The sequence below is a fragment of the Aphis gossypii genome, unplaced genomic scaffold, assembly GCF_020184175.1.
Source record: "Aphis gossypii isolate Hap1 unplaced genomic scaffold, ASM2018417v2 Contig00701, whole genome shotgun sequence".
In the NCBI taxonomy this organism is placed as follows: domain Eukaryota; kingdom Metazoa; phylum Arthropoda; class Insecta; order Hemiptera; family Aphididae; genus Aphis; species Aphis gossypii.
In genome coordinates, this window is record NW_026083236.1 from 31,206 (window position 1) to 50,851 (window position 19,646).

At 31.0% G+C, this 19,646-nt stretch overlaps 1 protein-coding gene and 1 long non-coding RNA gene across 2 annotated transcripts; both read right to left on the bottom strand.

Moving 5' to 3' along the window:
- Positions 1-3,324: 3,324 nt before the first annotated feature.
- LOC114130256 (uncharacterized) lies at positions 3,325-8,082 on the bottom strand. The gene is made up of 3 exons (XM_027995186.2): positions 7,374-8,082; positions 6,741-7,242; positions 3,325-6,659 (listed from the first exon to the last, which is right to left on the bottom strand). The coding sequence occupies exons 1-3, from the start codon at positions 7,851-7,853 to the stop codon at positions 3,325-3,327; spliced, it is 4,317 nt and encodes a 1,438-aa protein (XP_027850987.2). The 5' UTR covers positions 7,854-8,082.
- Positions 8,083-16,214: 8,132 nt separating this feature from the next.
- LOC126555083 (uncharacterized) lies at positions 16,215-16,714 on the bottom strand. Its single transcript, XR_007606763.1, has 3 exons — positions 16,643-16,714; positions 16,502-16,587; positions 16,215-16,273 (listed from the first exon to the last, which is right to left on the bottom strand). It is a non-coding gene; the product is annotated as an uncharacterized LOC126555083 (long non-coding RNA).
- Positions 16,715-19,646: the final 2,932 nt, after the last annotated feature.

The window sequence follows — 19,646 nt, forward strand, 5'->3', positions numbered from 1 at the left end:
GCCAAGAAAATTTCCCATCAGACGTATATATTTAAAAAGGACTCATAGCTTTATTAGCCGCCATTGATTTGCGGCTTCCAAAAATTATTAATGATGATTTACTTAAAGTGCAAATATTATTGAAATATTATACTTACACTCTACGAGAAGTGAATTTGATTATCGTCTATTTTATGTTTAGTTGTATTGGACTGTTCATGTGAGAATTATATTTTAATTGTTTTTGTTTGTTAAGTTTGTTGATGTTTGATATTTTTTCATGTTATTTCTTTAGTGTTTGATTTATGTTTAATTCAATTTTGTTTCTTTTGAATTTGTTGGATTTCAGTTTCATCCTAGGGGGTGTTAATTTATTGATGTATGTTTAATGCTTTTATATGACGTCTTTAGTACGTGCCATCTTTTGTAGAATTATTAAATGCCAGTATTGTAAATACCATATTTTTAACGAAGTCTATTGATGGTTCAGAATCAGTAGATGGCGTCTCACATATCGTTTAAAATTCGAATTTATTTAACCCTTTTGTCGATACTTATTACTCATTGTAGTTATTAGTCATATTATATTTCTGTTAGACTGTTTATATTATTAAATATAATATTATACTATTTGAATTAGTAGCTTTATTTTATATTGTCGATGACTGATGAGTTGCTGCTTCCCCTGCATTGAACATATATAATATCATTATTCATTGTAGAAACCATAAATATATTTGATTATAAAGTTATAACTTGTATAAATAATATTTTAATCTTCTAGATTAAATTCTATTATTATAGACGATAACATTCAGTATAATATATTATATATCATGATAAAATAAACGTTTATAAAAGTTTTTTTTATCGTGTTATATATATTAGTATCAAATTTATAATTAAATGTTTTTACATAGAATTCATGACCTTGTAGGCCAACGGACATATTGTTATAACATATAACGTTTATTTTTAGTTGATTAATGATTTCCCAATAAGTCCATTAAGAGGACCCTATACCCGCATTTGGTGTTGTCCGCCTTACACACGCGTAACATAGTAAAAACTGTTAAATTAATAATAATTACATTTTTAATATATAAAAAGTACATGGTTATTAAGGTACATGCACCTTAATAACTAAGTTCTCTATCTAGCTATCAGGATATGTATATCCCAGTAGCGAGTAGGTACAATACTACAATGATTATCACTATTATTATCTTGGGTTCGAACGATATCGAATTTATTACTTTTAACTTCTAGTCTTTATATGTATTTGATAAGTATTATTATGACCATTGACCAGTGCCGTGATCACCTTCAGTGGGGCCAGGCCCGGGGACTAAGGGGGGGGGCAGAGGGGTCGCGTCTCCAGGGCCCACAATGTTATGGGGGCCCCCCGGACAAAAATTAAGAATTCTAAATATCATTGTCACAAAAAATTAAATTAGGTATTAAAAAAAAGTTATATCGTATAATATTAAATATAAATAATTAAGTATATTTTTGACGTTTTTGTGGAATATACACTATTTCACTATTACTACAGAATAAAGAAATTACAGATATTACAGTGTGTATTTCTATTCTCGATGGTTGAGTTTGATTAGCGATAGGTTAGGTTCATATATCAATAGTTTTGTTAATAATTTATTATTCGAGTTTTTATTGTATATAATCTATTTATAGATTGTTGAGCCCTGTAGCGCGTGTGGGAAATGTCACTATAGTGATTATTCTGTCTGACAGAATAATGCATGACAACTAATAATAATACTTATTGTGTTATTATTTTCAATAGCTCATAGATATTAGACACATCAACATTTAATTATCTGTACGGGCTATACGAATTTTTTTATTTCATATTTTTTAATTTGTTCAATTTAGAGAGTATTGGGATCTCAGTAAACCACCATTTGATGATTCAAATGTGCATAAAATATTAGAATGGTTTGAGGAAACAAAAATAAAAGATGTATTTCCTAATATTTTAATTGCAATTCGATTAAATTTAACAATTCCTGTTGCAAATGGTTCTGCTGAACGGGCATTTGTTTGTTTGGAGTACAATTTTGTTTTTTATATATTTTTACCTGACTTGAAAAATGTTTTGTTTTTACTATCTTTTCTATATTTATATGTATTTAACTAAAAAAAAGGCGGGCAAGTGGGTACCGCTCTGCTGTACATTAGGTGCCATGTGGATCACTATTATACATTATAGGAGGGTTAAATTTGAATCCAATGATAATTATCATTGTATACGAAAAACAATTCTGAACGAAGATTATTTGTCAGCCTAGGATATAATTTCCAGTGGTTGGTGAAAAAGGTGGTTTGTATTTTAATGGCCTGAATACATCAAAATTTAAGTTATTTTATAATAATTGTAAGCTTAACTTATGAAAAATCTTGTATTAAATTTTCAACTATTAGATACTTATACAAACATTTTTATGAATTATACCTACAAAATAATTTGCAAATATTCATGCTTTTGACGAATTTTTGTCAATATTTGAACTTCAAATGCTAATAAAAAAAATTGTGCCTATTTATTCTTATAATTTTTTGATCACTATAAGAATAACTTTTGAGGAACTTTGCATTAAATTTTCAAGTATTTTGATAGAGATTTTAATAAAGATTTTATCGACACATAAAAAAACAATTTTCAGAAAAATTGAAAATTTCAGTTGTCTATAAATACTAAATAGGTAGCTCCCCATCACCCTCGTAACTCATAAGTGAGCACATTCGATAATTATGTTTTATGATTCATTCAGAAACTGACCAAGTGTTAAACAATACAACTAACAGAGAAGTGTTGCTCTTGTAGGAGTGCATTGAAGTTATGAATTAAAAAATAGTTAAAACTTGGCCACAATGAAGATTTCACTACTTTGATAGGCCAACTTTTTTGGGAGGGAGTTTGGAACTTGGCCTTTTTTAACTGTTATGTTTTTGTTGGGGACATCATTTATTTTTGCGGGCTTTTTACCTTTTACAACTTTCTTTGTATCCACCATAATTTAATCGGTTTTATTTTTCTACGGTGATTACTCTGAAGGATGGAAAATAAAAATCTTAAATATTTAAGTATAACATAATATTCTTGTTTATATAATTTCTTCATTATTTTATAATACATAGCAGACCCGGCGAACTCCGTTTCGCCACCAGATTCGTTTTATGTAACATTTCGTTTGGTGATTAAAAGATAAAGAAAAAAAATTTTTTTTGTTATATATTTGAAAAGGAAAATATTTATTTCATTTCACAACAGTAATAAATTCATTTCAATTACCTACTAAAATGAAGTGTTATTTAATTGTTTCATTGTAGTGCTCTTTGGTAAACCACATTTTTTGTTTTTTGGTCTGACGTTAACACAAACAAAGCGGATGGTTTCCCAATTCGTGAACACGCAACGTATAACTGTCCATGTGAAAAACAATGATTTTCCAAATTTATCCCGCAAACACTAAGCGATTGGCCTTGCGACTTATTAATTGTCATTGCGAACGCAAGGCGAACTGGGAATTGCAATCGTTTGAAGTCAAACGGAAGATCAGTCGGAATCATTGGTATTCGAGGAATACATACATTTTCACCTGCGTACTTTCCGTTAATAATGGTTGCCTCAATTAAATTCGGCATAAGTCTCTTTACCGAAAGTCGAGTACCGTTGCAAAGTCGCGGTGGATTCAAATTACGCGGTATCAAAATAACTGTACCAACTTTCAGTTGCAAGTTATGTGGTGGAAATCCTGGTATCTCCAGAGAGTTCAAAAACTCCGTTGGATAATTTACTACATCATCGGGATTTGTTATTGAATCAACGGATTTGTATGTCACCAAATCGCCAGCAATTTTTGATTGAATGGTGAAATTCAGTGCGTGGACATCATTATTCTTTGCTGCAAGAATTGCTCGTTGACTTAACCAAGCATAATTCATATAATTCTCACTAATGTTTGGGAAAACATTTTCAATAAGAACTAATTGAGTGTCTACAAATCGGCAAAAGTCGTTGGTAAGAGTAATTAATCCAGATGTCGCATCAACTGGGACTTTTCCATTTCCAAGATCTAACAATTGTTTGGAAAATTGTGCAGCACTTTGATCATTTTGAAGTTGAACTCTCATATTAGTGGTTAGCGATAATGTTTTTACGTTATTCCATAAAGGTGATGCCTTTAGGCAAGCATTCAATTCATCTGCAGGCGTTCCACGGGGAACTACTGGCAACGTCTGCCTGAAATCGCCTGCCAACAATATCATCAAGCCGCCAAAGATGTTGTTATTTCTTCGAAGATCCTTCAGTGTGAAGTTAAGTGCTTCAAGTGATTTCTTATGTGCCATTGTGCACTCATCCCAAACAATGAGCTTGCATTGCATTAACAATTTTCCCATTGCACTGGATCGGGAAATATTGCACGTTGGAGTATCAATTGTGTTTAAATTGAGTGGCAACTTAAGCGCAGAATGTGCAGTACGACCGCCATCTAGAAGAGTCGCCGCAATTCCAGATGATGCTAACGCCAAAGCTATGTCACATCTTGATCGAATAGTGGCCAAAATCAATGAAATGACAAATGTTTTCCCTGTTCCTCCAGGTGCATCCAGGAAGAATAGACCACCAGTATTATTGTCCACCGCTTGCATTAATGTTTTGTATACTTGTTTTTGCTGTTCATTCAGCAACGGAACATTATTTCTAACGAATTCCTGCAATGTATCAACATTGTATTGCAGCTCTCGATTTAATTCTTGGTTGAATGCATCGTGCATCGATCGATTTGGCGCAATCATTCCTACTTCAATCAGTAGCTTGTTTGCAATAGTCAAGCATTGATCCTCAATCAGAATCAATCCTTCATTGTAGATTTCATCGGTTATTTGGATGTCAGGATTATTCGTTTGAATACGCAAGCGATGCAAGATATCTTCACATATGGCGTCTTTGTATTTGTTCCATAACTGAATTGGTTGTGAAGGAAAACATGTGGTGATGATAATTGCGAACAGCGTTCGTATTTGGTACGCATTTGATGAAACAACTGAATCTGCAAGTGTTAAATCCCAATGAGAATCGTTCTCCAGCAAACCCAATAGTTGACATGCTTCTCGATATGTTTGGCATTGGTGGCCATTCACAGTTTTCAAATGCGCAAATGATTTCGGTCCACGTACATTTACTAACAGCAGTCGCAAATAAAAACATTCATCGTTTCTAGGATGAACAGTGTACATACGACCTAGTGCATCAGTTGAAAACACCTGTGGCCAGTCTGGAACTGGGGTTCCTTGTTTGCGACGTTGGAATTTCTTTGTTGATTGATTCCAAGTGTAATACTTGGGCATTTCAACGTACATCAGCGTCGCTGCGAATGGATCTGCTTCACACATTGCAAAGAAGCTAGTCAATGTTGTCGATGGTGGTCTCTCAGCTCGTTGTGCCGCATTAGCCTCAGTGAAGTAAACTCTTTGGCCATTTTCCAAATGCACTGCTAAATGTACAACTGTGGGATATCTTTCATGAATTTGAAATGACAATAATCGCCACAGTGCTTCATTAGTACTGACGTATCTGCCCATTTGGAAGTTGCTGATTTCGTCATTCACATTTTCCGACGCAATACCAAACACAGCCATGTCGCTGCCTTTTGTGACGTACTTGCACAAATATTTGATTGATTTGGCCGAATGACAACTCTCAACGTTTGCATGTGTTTCGAAAATTCGTGATAGCAGCGGGCAATATGGTACAATGAATTCATTTCCGATCTCAATCTCTTGATTTTGAACTTTAACTTTGATAGTTCGACCGTTATCTTCTTTTGAACGCCGACGATAAACTGGATATCCATCGTTCCCTGTGACTGTTTCAGCAACTAACGGTCGCGGATATCGTTTTGTGCACTTTCCATCAGCCATGCAAGGCGATAATGGATTTAATGCACCGCACGGTCCATGCACCATCTGTGTCGTCACAATGTCGTGTAGACGGGGATCAGTGACTGGATCAGGAATTTCAGCTGATATGATGTCATCCACTTCATTTGAATGTAATTTGTTCAGCAACCAAATTAGGATATGAGCATGCGGTAGTCCACGCTTCTGCCATTCCACCGAGTACATATAACAACGTGTGTCACCAAAAACTCGATACTTAGTAAGCACATCCATCATAACCTTGAGTTTTTGCTGAAATACTCTGGCGATTATGTCATGGCGATCTTGCGGTTTTTGACCCGGTTCCAACTCGCTTTCAATTTCCGTCCACTTCGGATTGCATGTGACCGTAATAAATAAATCCGGAGTTCCATAATTTCGCACGTACGTCATAGCGTCTTGAGCGTATTCGTGCATGTGGCGTGGGCTTCCGATATAAGTTGATGGGAGAATCGTCAGTCGTCCAATATTCTGAACATCACCATCTGAATGAATAGCATCACGCAAGTGTATATAGTCCTCAGATCGTAGCTTTGGCTGATTGAATCTGATGAACGCTAAACGTTCGGTCTCGACTTTGACATACATGTCGACAGCGAATTGCTGGAATAGCCGACCGCACTTCAGAATGACATTCTCCTCATGTGTACGAATCATCATACGATACGCATAGTAATTCATTGCGCTTAGATTTTTATTATTCGTTGATACTCCTGAAAATGCAAAATTAAATGAATTGTTAATGGAAACCAATAAAAGTAATAATGGAAATAATTAGTGTGTGAATATTGTACCTGTAATTGGATCGACCATCTTCAACGTGATGTCGTATCCGTCTTGCCCTTGCCAATAAATGATTGGATATTGTAACGCATCGTACAAACGATGTGTCTCGTTTACACGATGCATGATATTGCTTCTTCGCTGAACGACAATGTCTCGTGATTTAGTTGGATCGCCAACAATAATTGCAGCAACATCATTAACGGTGGGTGCATTGAATCTTCGCACATGTTCACCTGTTGGAGTACAATCCGCTCTTATGACAAATTTGTGCGTATCCGATGGCATTCGTTCCAATGCTGTTTTGAACATATTAACCACAGCATTATTAGCGTGAAAAAATGCTTGCAACTGTTCAATAGTTCGTCTCTTTAACTGTTGTGCTCCCTGTATATTGCACCGCACGTTCAGCTGATCCACCATCGACGAAATGAAATATATTTGCAGAAATTGATGCGGTTCATCTGGTGTTGGCACCATTGAACCATGCAAATGATATATTTGACCTTGTATCTGTAATTGCAAATAATCATTAAAATTTGTTCATGAATACATTGTAAATCGTGTGATGGTGTAGTGTGTGGTGTATATGAAGTTGTTATGTGTTGCAATTATGTGTTGGTTATGTGTGTTGTATCTTTTACCTTGCAAGTCGGCATGAAGCCGCCTTCTCGAATGATATTAGCTCCAAAGGAAGTCATGCGAAAGCAGTTATTAAATTCAAGGATGTGTTGAAGAAAATGGCTGGAATCGGGATCACTTCCATCAAACAATGTTTTCAGTGGCTGTGGTGGTGTAAGTAATGGATCCAGTTTGACTTTTCCACTTGCGCAGCACAATCCAACCGTTTCTCTTTTGAACTTTACCGCATTGCAATATCGGCATATAGTCGTCATTCGTCCAATATCCAAATTTTCATCATCACTGTAGTTCGCAGTGGGATCATATTGGAATGCCAAGCGATTGTATGATGCCAATGATCTTCGTGTGCTCACGCGATGTCTCAATCGGTCATTTTCTCTTATTATATTTTGTCTTTCTTCTCTTAAGTTCCTTGAATAGACTTGTTGCTGGCTTGCATGTCTTGTGCGGCGGCCGATGTTCGCACGTCGTTCTCTAGGCATTTTGGACTATGGACAGAGTGTTGAATTTAACTTCAAATGCACGATCCACATAATTTACACTGAGCTTAAATGAAATTAACTGAGCAGAGAATAATGACTATCTGTCACACACTTTATCACTCACCGTTGCTATTGGTTTGAAGTACATGCTATGTATAATAGATGGCGCTGTATGTGAAAAACGATTTCCCCACTTTTCTGTTGAATTTTTCCTGAATTTTCCAGAATTTTCTTTTCTATAAACCTCACGGAGCCCAAGACCTTTCCAACGAATGCAAAACCGTGGAAATCGGTTCGTGCGTTCTGGAGTTATAGCGTCAGGGAGGAAAACCGGACTTATTTTTATATAATAGATAATATAACTATAAACGTCCAAGTAAATTATCGAGCGACTGCCGGAACGTATATCTATTATTATATCGTGATTCGTTCGATCGCACGGCGTACACAACACACACACAATACATACAGATCTGATATATTTTATACGAATACGGGTGGCGATCGATTCGTACTGGAACGATAGTGTAATTATAAATTTATAAACCAGTCACTGTGAATATTTTTAATTTTTATATAATATACTCGTAAGTACTATGTATTATACTATTATTATTATTATTATGTATTATTTATTATTATTATTATTATGTACGCATAAGAATTAATAAGATATTATAAAAACGATATTTCGTCAACGAAAATTTATTTTCATTATTTTTTTTTTGTCTACTTTTTAAAAACGGGACATTTTAGCATCCCGAAGATTCCACGTTTGACAACGGGACTGTCCCGTTCAAAACGTGACGTATGGTCACCTTAAAATGAATATACCTTACCTATAATAATATTATATTGTTGACCTCATGACAAAATATGTTCAATGTTGTAATCTAATATAACTACATATTATCTTCGAAACATTAAATATAAATAAATTATTCTAAAATATAAATGGAATTAAACGTGATCTATAGAGCGTAAATTTGCTATGTTACCCACTTGTAAGACGGAGACAACAATAAATGGTTTTTTGTTTTAATTATGGAAAACTAATAAATACTAAATAGTAAATTTTCAATATTATTTGATTGAAAGCTAAAAAAGTAAAAACCATTTTGATACCTATTTTATGGTTTTATAGAGATGGACTGTGCTGAACTATAGAAGTCTGTTGTGAACAATGTATGTAATATAAATAAAAAAGAACCTCGAAGAAACTGTTTGAGATGTTACCTAATGTTATACTTTATCGCATAAGCAGAATAACATCTACAGTAAAGCATAATATGTTATTTATAATAAAGCTTAAATAAATTTAATAACTTGATCCATATTTTTATTTAAAATTTAGATTATTTATAATATTATAATATTTATAATAGTACGTGGTAGTAAAACATTATGCCGCGTGCCTGCGTAAACGTTGAGAATGTTGCCATAGCGTTAGCGTCAATCAATGCCTTATTGCCTTCTGCCCAGTGTTGCCAGATTCGAGGATTTTTCCTTTTTCCGGGGATTTTTTCATTGTTAAAGGAAAAAGTCGAGGATCCGGAGATTTTAAACGAAATACGAGGATTTCTCGGTAAAACTACAAAAAACTGCATATTTGAAATAAATAAAATTAATTTGTCCATAAATTGTGTGAGTACACATAACTCATGTTATTGCATGCAATTAGTAGTCGTGGGTAGACTAGACAGTGGACAGTCAGTCGTGTGGACTCACGATTTAAGATAATATATTATCTTATGGTATAGTATAGTGGTCTATACCATAGAGTATATTAAAGTCTAAAGATAAGACCGTGGTCTATACGTATGACTGTATGAGAGATATTAATAATTAATTTTAATATTTTGTATTTTTGTTGAAACACTTGAAACTAGTTAATAGATATAACTGATACATATTTTATTTAAAAACTTAAAATGTCTTCTAGTGAAGATGAATACAGCAGAATAAAAGGACCGAAAAAAAAGCCGTACACTCCAAAGTACAGAAAAGACTGGGAACGTTTACCAGATTTACAAAAATGGTTGACTTGCAGTAAGAAAGGTGACATTTACTTTCACTGTAATGTATGTTATGATGATTTTTTAGGAGGTCTCACCGCAGTTCGTAAACATGGGTCATCTGAAAAGCATAAAAAAAATGCTTCATCTGTAAAAAATATGATTGATCCAATGTTAAAATTTAAATCTTTAAAAACTCTAGAAGATAAAACAAAAGAATCAGAACTGCGTGTATCAATGTTTATTGTAGAACATAATATTTCAATTAGGACTTCTGATCATCTTGTACAGTTAATTAAAAGTATACCACCAGAAGTGAAGAACAACTTGACTTGCAGTAGAACAAAAGCAACTGCATTAATAAACAATGTGATCGGTAAATTCTCATTTGAAAATTTGATTTCCAGAATGCAAAATAGTTATTTTTCCATACTTATTGATGAGTCGACCGACCGATCTGCAATTAAACATTTAGCCATTGTAGTGAGAATTATGGATAAAAATCGATTTTTGGTGAGAGATGAATTTGCTTGCTTAGAACCAATAAGCCATGCAACTGCAAGCAATATTTTTGATGTTATTATTAAGTTTTTTAATACAAACAGTATACCATATAAAGACAATCTAATTGGCTTTGCATCAGACGGAGCTAATGCTATGTTCGGCTGTAAGCATTCTGTCAAAACACTGCTAGAAGAAGAAGTACCAGGAATTTTTTTAATGAAATGTATATGCCATTCCATGGCATTATGCGCATCATATGCTGCTGAAAAGTTGCCAAATACCGTAGAAGATCTTATAAGAGATATATACACTTACATGAAGTTAAGTTTTAAGAGGCAGAGTGAATATAAAGAGTTTCAAGTTTTTGTTGATGCTAAGCCCCACAAACTTTTACAAGCATCGCAAACTCGATGGCTTTCATTACATTCTTGCGTCAAACGAATATTAGAACAATACAAAGCACTCAAGCTGTACTTCGAAGGTGAGCATTTAATAGACAATAAGGCAGGTAACATTCATTCAGTTTTATCAAATCCTTTTACCGAGCTGTATTTAAATTTTTTAGATTTTGCTTTGCCCATCCTAACTAATGTAAATCTCGCATTTCAATCTGAAAGTCCTCAAATTCATTTAATTTATTCAAAAGTTGCTACAGCGTATAAAACAATATTAGACTGTTACATAAATAATGAATATTTAAATTCAACTCAGTTATCTCAAATTCAGTACAGAAATCCAAATAATTTTTTAAGTACGGAAAATATTTATTTAGGAGGCAAGTGTACAGCAGTTTTATCAAACAGTTCGTTTTCTAAGAGAGACATAAATAATTTTGTGACTAACTGCCTTAATTTTTATGTGGAATGTTGTCATCAACTTTACAAAAGGTTTCCATTAAATTCTGTACACATGAAATGTTTGGAGCTAATGTCTTTTTTGGATCCCAAAAATGCAAAGAGTATTAGATCTATTTCATCTATTGCATACCACTTTGAAGAAAAATTAAAAATCGATTTAAATGCTTTGGACATTGAATGGAGACAACTTTGTAATCATAATAATTTAAACTTTGAATTAGATCCATTAGAGTTTTGGAAGCATATTAACACATTAAAAAATTGCGATAGAAGTGAAGTTTACCCTTTGATCAATAAATTAGTTGCATATTTATTTACACTACCACATAGCAGCGCGTGTGTAGAAAGATTATTTAGTTCAATAAATTTGAATAAAACTAAAACACGTAACCAACTATCCACAAAAACTCTAACTGGTTTATTAAATTCAAAAAGCTGTTTGATTAATAATGAAAAATCATGTTATAACTTTGATGTTCCATATAAAATGATTTGTAAACACAACTCAGATATATATCAGACCAACGAATAAAAAAATAAAAATATGTTTATCCTAAGCTATAAGTTTTTGTTATAATATAAACTAAAACTATAAATTGTTTATTAATTTTCCTATTATTTTGTTAATACATCATACTTAACGGTTCAACCTTTTATATTCTGTTATTTATTTGTAATTTGTTTAAGTTGTTTTTTTTTTTTTAAATATGTTTATCCTAAGCTATAAGTTTTTGTTATAATATAAACTAAAACTATAAATTGTTTATTAATTTTCCTATTATTTTGTTAATACATCATACTTAACGGTTCAATCTTTTATATTCTGTTATTTATTTGTAATTTGTTTAAGTTGTTTTTTTTTTTTTAAATATTTTTATCCTAAGTATGGATAGTTTTTGTTATAATATAAACTAAAACTATAAATTGTTTATTAATTTTCCTATTATTTTGTTAATACATCATACTTAACGGTTCAACCTTTTATATTCTGTTATTTATTTGTAATTTGTTTAAGTTGTTTTTTTTTTTTTAAATATTTTTATCCTAAGTACGGATAGTTTTTGTTGTATGAACTAAAAATACCTATAAATTATATGTATTATTATAATTATAATTATATAAAAATATAATTTATTTCCAAGTAAGAATGGATAAAGTTGTTTTTTTAATTGAGTATAAACAGATGAATAAAATTCTTTATCTTAACATAATATAATATAGAATTATTTTGATTCCAGATTTAGTAGTCAGTGTAGGTAGCGATATCATTATTTTTAGACAGCTACTTAATGTAAAATACTTTAAAAAAGTATTCATAAATCAAGGAAAAACCGGGGATTTTGAACTCAGCAAAAAAAGGATTTTTCAGGGAAAAAGAGGATTTTCTTCAAAGGTGACAGGATTTTACATTTTTTGATCTGGCAACACTGCTTCTGCCTTCATTACTCAATCAGCTTGCGACCTAGGCGCACGCACACAGACAAAAAAAAAAAAAAATCTTAAATAAAGACTGTAAGTACAATACTTCTAGTATTTAATTTATTTAATGTTTTATGTTTCTTTGCACGTATGTTCAATATTAAATTAATTTAATGGTTATAATTAATTTGGTTACATCAATTACAATTTTTGAATATGATTTATTTATAGTAAAAAAAATTACAATTTCACGAAACACATGTTCTAAAAATCAAAATTTAATTAATTTTTCCACCATTCTATATTTCTATAAGTTTATTTGATTGCTTCAATATTTCTCGTGGGACATGCTGTATTTTAAATCAGTGAAAAAATTAGTTTCTTCAAATATTTTTATTTAAATTACATTTGCGTTAGGTACTTAAAATTATTTTTATCACGTTACATTATTATTAAATTATTTTGTAGGTATAATTCATAAAAATGTTTGTATAAGTAGCTAAGAGTTGAAAATTCAATACAATATTTTCTATAAGTTAAGCTTATAATAATTATAAAAGAACTTAAATTTTGATGTATTCAGGCCATTAAAACATAAACCACCTTTTTCACCAACCACTGAAAATTATATCCTAGGCTGAAAAATCATCTTCGTTCAGAATTGTTTTTCGTATACAATGATAATTATCATTGGATTCAAATTTAACCCTCCTATAATAATATATAATAGTGATGCACGCGGCACCTAATGTACAACGGAGCGTTACCCACTTCCCACTTTTTTAAGCTTAAAATTACTTATATTATTTATTATTATTATATATTTAACTAATTATTATATTGTATTGTAAAGTAAACACGAATTAAAATAACTAAAATTAAAAATTAATATTATAGTCTGCATATTAATATTATAAACGTTCCGGTTCGTAAAATTTTCCATTTCAAGCACTGGGTATTGTTAACTATTATCGGAATTGAAAATAATTAATTAGTCTTTTTTTTTTTTTCTGGAATATCTTAACGGCTTGTTTTAGTAATACATTCAAATAAATAAATAATTAACATGGAAGATAACGCGATTATGTGTTACTTCGTAGAAATTACTTTTAAAAAGTAATTGCGTTACTTTAAGTAAAATGTAATGAAATTACTACTGCGTTACATACCTACTGAAAAAGTAATTAGTAATTTGCGTTACGTTACTACCTACCCATTCTGTTTAGTGCATAACTTTTAAAATCATTTTGTCACATTTATTAAATTATGAATAATGAATGAGAACGGCCATTTTCAACTGATGTTTCATATGTATAAATTAAACTTTATGCTAGAATTTAACTTATGTTTAGATGTCAACGTATATTTATAATTACGGCGGTGGCCAGAAGGGTGGCACAGGCGGCAGAGGCGGGGCAAATGGCCCAACAGGATTAGTAAGTTACCAATGAATACACCTACTAATTAGTTTTAGATTCTGAATTTCTGAATGAAGTGATGAATGTATTGATTTTACAATATGTATTTTTAAATTTTTTTTTGTCCGTGTACATGATAAATAGCAAAATTTTATTTTTATTCTTTCAAAATGGTAGACACTTTGATTTCCAACTTCAGTAGCTTTTTCGATAGAAAGGTGAAATTAATGTATTGGAGAGGTCAAAATTAAAATTCTCTGTAATTTTCTTAAGTGCCAAAAAAAAAAAAATTCAGGATAATCGGTAACTTTTAGCATAATTGATTTTGGATTTTGTAACCTGAATCAAATCACTGTTGATACATAACATTTTCACTGAATGTTCATATTAGCGTTTGCTACAAATCTTAAAATTTTCCAAATGTTTTAGTTACTTCAAGCTGTCAATACAATTCTATTCTTTGGGTCAAAAAGTTTGAAAATGTATTTAATACACGGTTCACTATAAATTGATATAATAGCGGTTGGAAAATATTAAAAATATATGCATGGTTTTTTTTTTAGAACTGTTTAAGTTCAAATGTTGACAAAACGCACTAAATTGAAAATTTTCAGATTATTTAGTTAAAATATACTTCACTGACAAATCGTCTTCACTCAGAATCGTTTTTCGTAGGTATACAATTATATTATCATTGAGTTCAAATTTAATACCATCCATTAGGGTAATTCACTTATAACCTACTACACAGCTCTAATTCACTTACTCTCTTTTTATGGTTTTGATTTAGTTCTATCTTAATATATTGTATTGTAAATGTAATGGTTGTATCAAGTCAATATCTGTGTCAAGTGTATCAAACCTTACTCGTGTAATAACAACAAATTAACTAAAACGCAAGTGTATACATTTTTTCTTTTATACTTCGCTATTAAAATACTCTTTAAGTACTTTATTGATTTGAACCAATAATGATAAAGCTCTTTTTTTAACTTAATATATAATTTATACCTATTAATGTGTAATCAATGTAACCAGACAAATATATTAGGGGTGTATCTATTTGTGATTGTCCATTTTTCAGTCCACCTATAGAAAAGAACTTGTTCAACATTTTCATTTGGTATATACCATTTATTGCGTTCACTTTGTATTAATTTCAATTTAAAAAACTACTGATTTTGTTTGTTTTTCATACTTATTATTATAAATTAAACAGTTAGTGATGTTATTTTAGGATTTAGTTACATAGCTTTAATATATTAGATATAACGTCTTGTTTTAAAATAACTTCATTGCTCAAAATCTACTGAGCAAAATTATGTCTCCCAGCAAAATATGGGCTTCCTGAAATTGGGTATTTAAATTTATCATGGATATGTTTTAATTTCAATTTTTTTGATCTTCTAGAATGCAATTTTTGCCAAAAAATAGGCCATAAAGCTGCTGACTGCCGGCATAATCGGCCAGCAGCAGCAGCAACAACAAAACAAGATGCTGCCAATGTGGCAGCAAAAAAGGCGGAGAGGGTGAAAAAGGCAACAGAGGCAGCTTTAGCCTTGGCTGAAAAGCTTCAAGCTGAGGCTGCAAAGCTTGAAGCCGAGGCTAATGCTGCCTCTGCTGTCTCTGCTGGCAGCAGCAGTACCACCACAACAAATAAATAAAACTTTAAAACTTATTAATACTTATTAATAAAATTAATAAAAAAAAAAAAAGAAATAAAAAAATATTTAATATAAAATATATGTTTTTATTTCCTGGTCATAAATTTAAATTTAACATTAGTGTTTGTCATGGTTAATATAATCATTAATAATTATATGATAATCAAAATAGTCATAACCAACATTCATCAATATCAAAGAGTAACTTCTTGTCAGCGTACTATATGCAGGAAGAGGATATTTAGTTTCCCTAAGATGCTCATAACCATGGACTCCCAAGGCAAACCTCATTTTGAAGCCCATTACTATAGTGTCATTGGTCCACTTCCGAGTGGGTGTACTTAAAGCAGATATCTGATCATCATTAAGGAATTGGTGTAACAATTCATTAGCTTTCTTAACTTTGGTCTGTAAGTGTTCAACTTCCAGCTGAACTAGCTTGTTTTCTTCTTCAACCTTTTCAAGTTCTTTAATTTCTTTTTTCATATGGTCATTCTCATCTTTTAGGCGATTCATTTCAGCTCTAATTTTTTCAAGTTCTTCCTGCAAAGCAAAAGAAAACATTGAACAAATAGAACCATGTGTAAATATAAAAATATAATGTATAATTTAAAGTTTGTATTAATTATGTATATAAATTCATAATTTAAATTAACACTTCTTTGCCGATAACCTTCAAACTTTACATGTACCTTATTAAAATTACATAAATCAACATATATCAAATATTTAAACCACAAAATGATAAATATTATAATTTATTAGACTTACTATTGGATCTAGTGACAAACATTCCTCTCCAGGCAGCTAACAGGTTCAGAGTAATTCTCACTGATGGTAACATTGCTTTCTATTGACTAATATATAAACAAGATTAAAATTAAAGTTAAAATAATTTAAAATTTAACTTACTGTAGCCTGTGATAATCGTTTTTCAGTCGAAGATACATTTTTCTTAAGATTATCACTACTCAAATTTCCTATAGACTGTAAAATAAGTAATAAACACAACATTAAAACATTAAAATACATTAAAAAGATTAAAATTATTACCAATAATAGTAATACATTTTCATATATAATTTAGATAACAAAGCTACTATTCTGTACTTAAAATAATTTGTTTTAATAATGGTATACCTATACCTTATACAAGGATTTTCTTTTGGTCTCCAACATGCGAGGGGGATTGGGCACATCAAAGAGTGTTGGAATTGCATTTGATTTTAGTTACTTTAAACCATTCAGACGATGCTGTTCGAATTGGTTTTCCTCAAAATGAATCTATTGAAATAAGCATAAGATATGAAATTATTTTCTGATCTTATTATAGGTAGGTACTTCTTATAAGTATAATATAATATATTAATGTATGGAGTAAATTATAGAAGATGTATTATAACATAAATTATTATACCTACCTTAAACTAAAAACTTACTTCACACAACTCCGACGACTCTGTAGGTACCCATTTATCACGGCGACAATTTTGAAGCCAAATTTTTCGTCTTGAAATATCTTTGGGAAATCGAAATAAACGAATACCTTTTCTTCGGGAATTCGAACAGTTTACAGCGGTACATCCGCCCATCTTATTTAGTTTCTTTTATTAACTTGGATCCACTCATAAAAATTAATTTCACTAGACTTAAGCAGTCAAGACTAACAAAAAGTCAAAAAATATTCTGATTTAAAAGCATTGACATTACATTTTTCATTATTTTTCCTATATTGATAAGTGATAACTGGTGAGTTGTGTCGCAAAATGGCGGGTGATTATACCTACTTCTATAGTGCCCTAACCAAGGTTTATAGATTTATAGATTATAGTATAATCTATAAACCTTGATGGCCTACGATAGTGTGATAACAGTGACGTCAACAATCAACATTATTATTTATCAATTTCGGTTATCGATTGTTTTGTTTGAGATTTGAATCAGTCCGCACATATTTACTTTTCTTTATTTGTTTTAAATATGGAAACTAAACATTTTAAAGCGGAAAAACTTAGTTTTGAGTACTCCGAAAAATGTGTACTTTTAGAGATCATCACTCGACACTTCAGTACAATTGATTCCAAAGACTGACAGGGTAAATATTAGACTAAAAAACCAGAAGTTGATAAATGTTGCAGGGCAATTTGCCGCAGCATCCTCAATTTGTCATGTAGACTCTCTGAGTTTAAAAACGCTGTGGGAGAACCTAAAGAGGAAGGATGAGGTGGCAATTGCTGCGCAAACGGATAACCTATATGACACAGGTACATACACTATGAACATATCGATGTAAACAAATGTGTCGTTTTTACAGGAGGAGGTAAACCAAAAAAATTATAGCTGATCCTATAGTCAAAACAGTTGTGCTAAATCGACCATATGTTGAACCATTCTGTAACATGTATGATGACAACGCAAATTCTAAATTCTAAATCAAATAATCATAGGCAAGTTAATTTACTTATGAATACTATTATTATTTTAATAGCAGTTACAATGTTTATTAATATTTATATGTTAAACCTATAACTGATGACTTCTAAAATAAAATAAGCTAAAAAATTGCTTGGGCCTGAACAACATAGAAAATCAAGTTTGTAGTCTAGTACTTGGTCTTAGTTATTCTCCATAGGTTATCTTTTTCATATGAACATATAGGTATTTTGTTCTTTTTTAATAACTAATTCTTCTTACATATTAATAAATTATAAATTAAATAATTAAAACACTAAATGCCGTCCCACTTTAAATATCAGACTGCGGACTGTCAGTTATGCATAAACAAATTAAATGCATGACTGGTGTGGTTACAAATTGTGTTTTAAAGCTATATCTGTTGACTGTGATCAAAAGACATACAAATTACTGTTTAGGTTTGACTCACCTTATATTAAAAGTACCTGAATAAAATTAGTTTGATATCTAGTTTAAGAAACTTTTGGTGCTAATTTCGTCAAATGATTAGTTTTTTTTCCACATTAAATCTTAGAACCAATTTAAAATGTTGTAATAACAAATTGAGTTTTTGACAAAACCATGTTTTTTTTTTCTTAACGCGTATAATATTACTTATTACGCTATCTGTTATAGCCTTTTCTAGTGCAGTCAAATCTCGATAACTGAATACTGAAATTTTTGTTTACCCTTTGAAGTCTATATAATATTATTTATATTATATTCTATGTATAATAATTGTGTCGTATAATACTCAAAAATACATTTTTATTTCCTTTGAGATTCGAGTGATTAAGACAATACTGTACCAGAAATTTGTCATTATCATTATTTATCTTATTATGATTTAGCTAATGTTCTTAACAAGGTAATTTTTCTTAATAGTCAAGCTAATCAAAATTAGTAATTTAGTTATAATATTCATATGCAATTTGTAACGTGCTGTTACTCTATAGTCTATATGTTGTATATAATTTTTCAATCCATTTTATCTATTTTTTTGTTTTATGTTACATCATTTTTGACACAATAAACAAAAGAAATCATTAATTGCATAATCAACAATTCTGTTTTCTTGAGGAATGCAATTAATGGCTATCCAGCGACAACACAGAGAACATGATACCCATTCTACATATTCATCATCCGGTTGACAACGATGCTTATCTGAGTGCCAGTTACAGTATAAACATATATTTGTCATATCTTCAGAATTCTCTAAGAGATAAGTTTTTAAATATTCTCTGTGAAGGTTAGGATCAAACTCTAAACTGAACTTAGAACTGTCCATAATTTTAAATGCATAATATATAATATAAACTCCACAATTAAATGCATCTTCTTGTTTTGGAACGTTTTCAACAGGGCATGGAATAGGTGTTAATAAAGGACATTGTTGTGTATCATCACCGTAGATAACATCTGATTTCAATATTTCAAATTCCCTATTGAAACGACCTTT

Excerpts from the sequence above, each read along its gene's own strand:
- LOC114130256 (XM_027995186.2), bottom strand. The coding sequence starts at position 7,853 with ATGCCTAGAGAACGACGTGCGAACATCGGCCGCCGCACAAGACATGCA. Across the intron at positions 7,243-7,373 it reads GCTTCATGCCGACTTGCAAG|ATACAAGGTCAAATATATCA; the intron begins GTAAAAGATACA and ends TTGCAATTACAG. Across the intron at positions 6,660-6,740 it reads GATGGTCGATCCAATTACAG|GAGTATCAACGAATAATAAA; the intron begins GTACAATATTCA and ends TTGCATTTTCAG.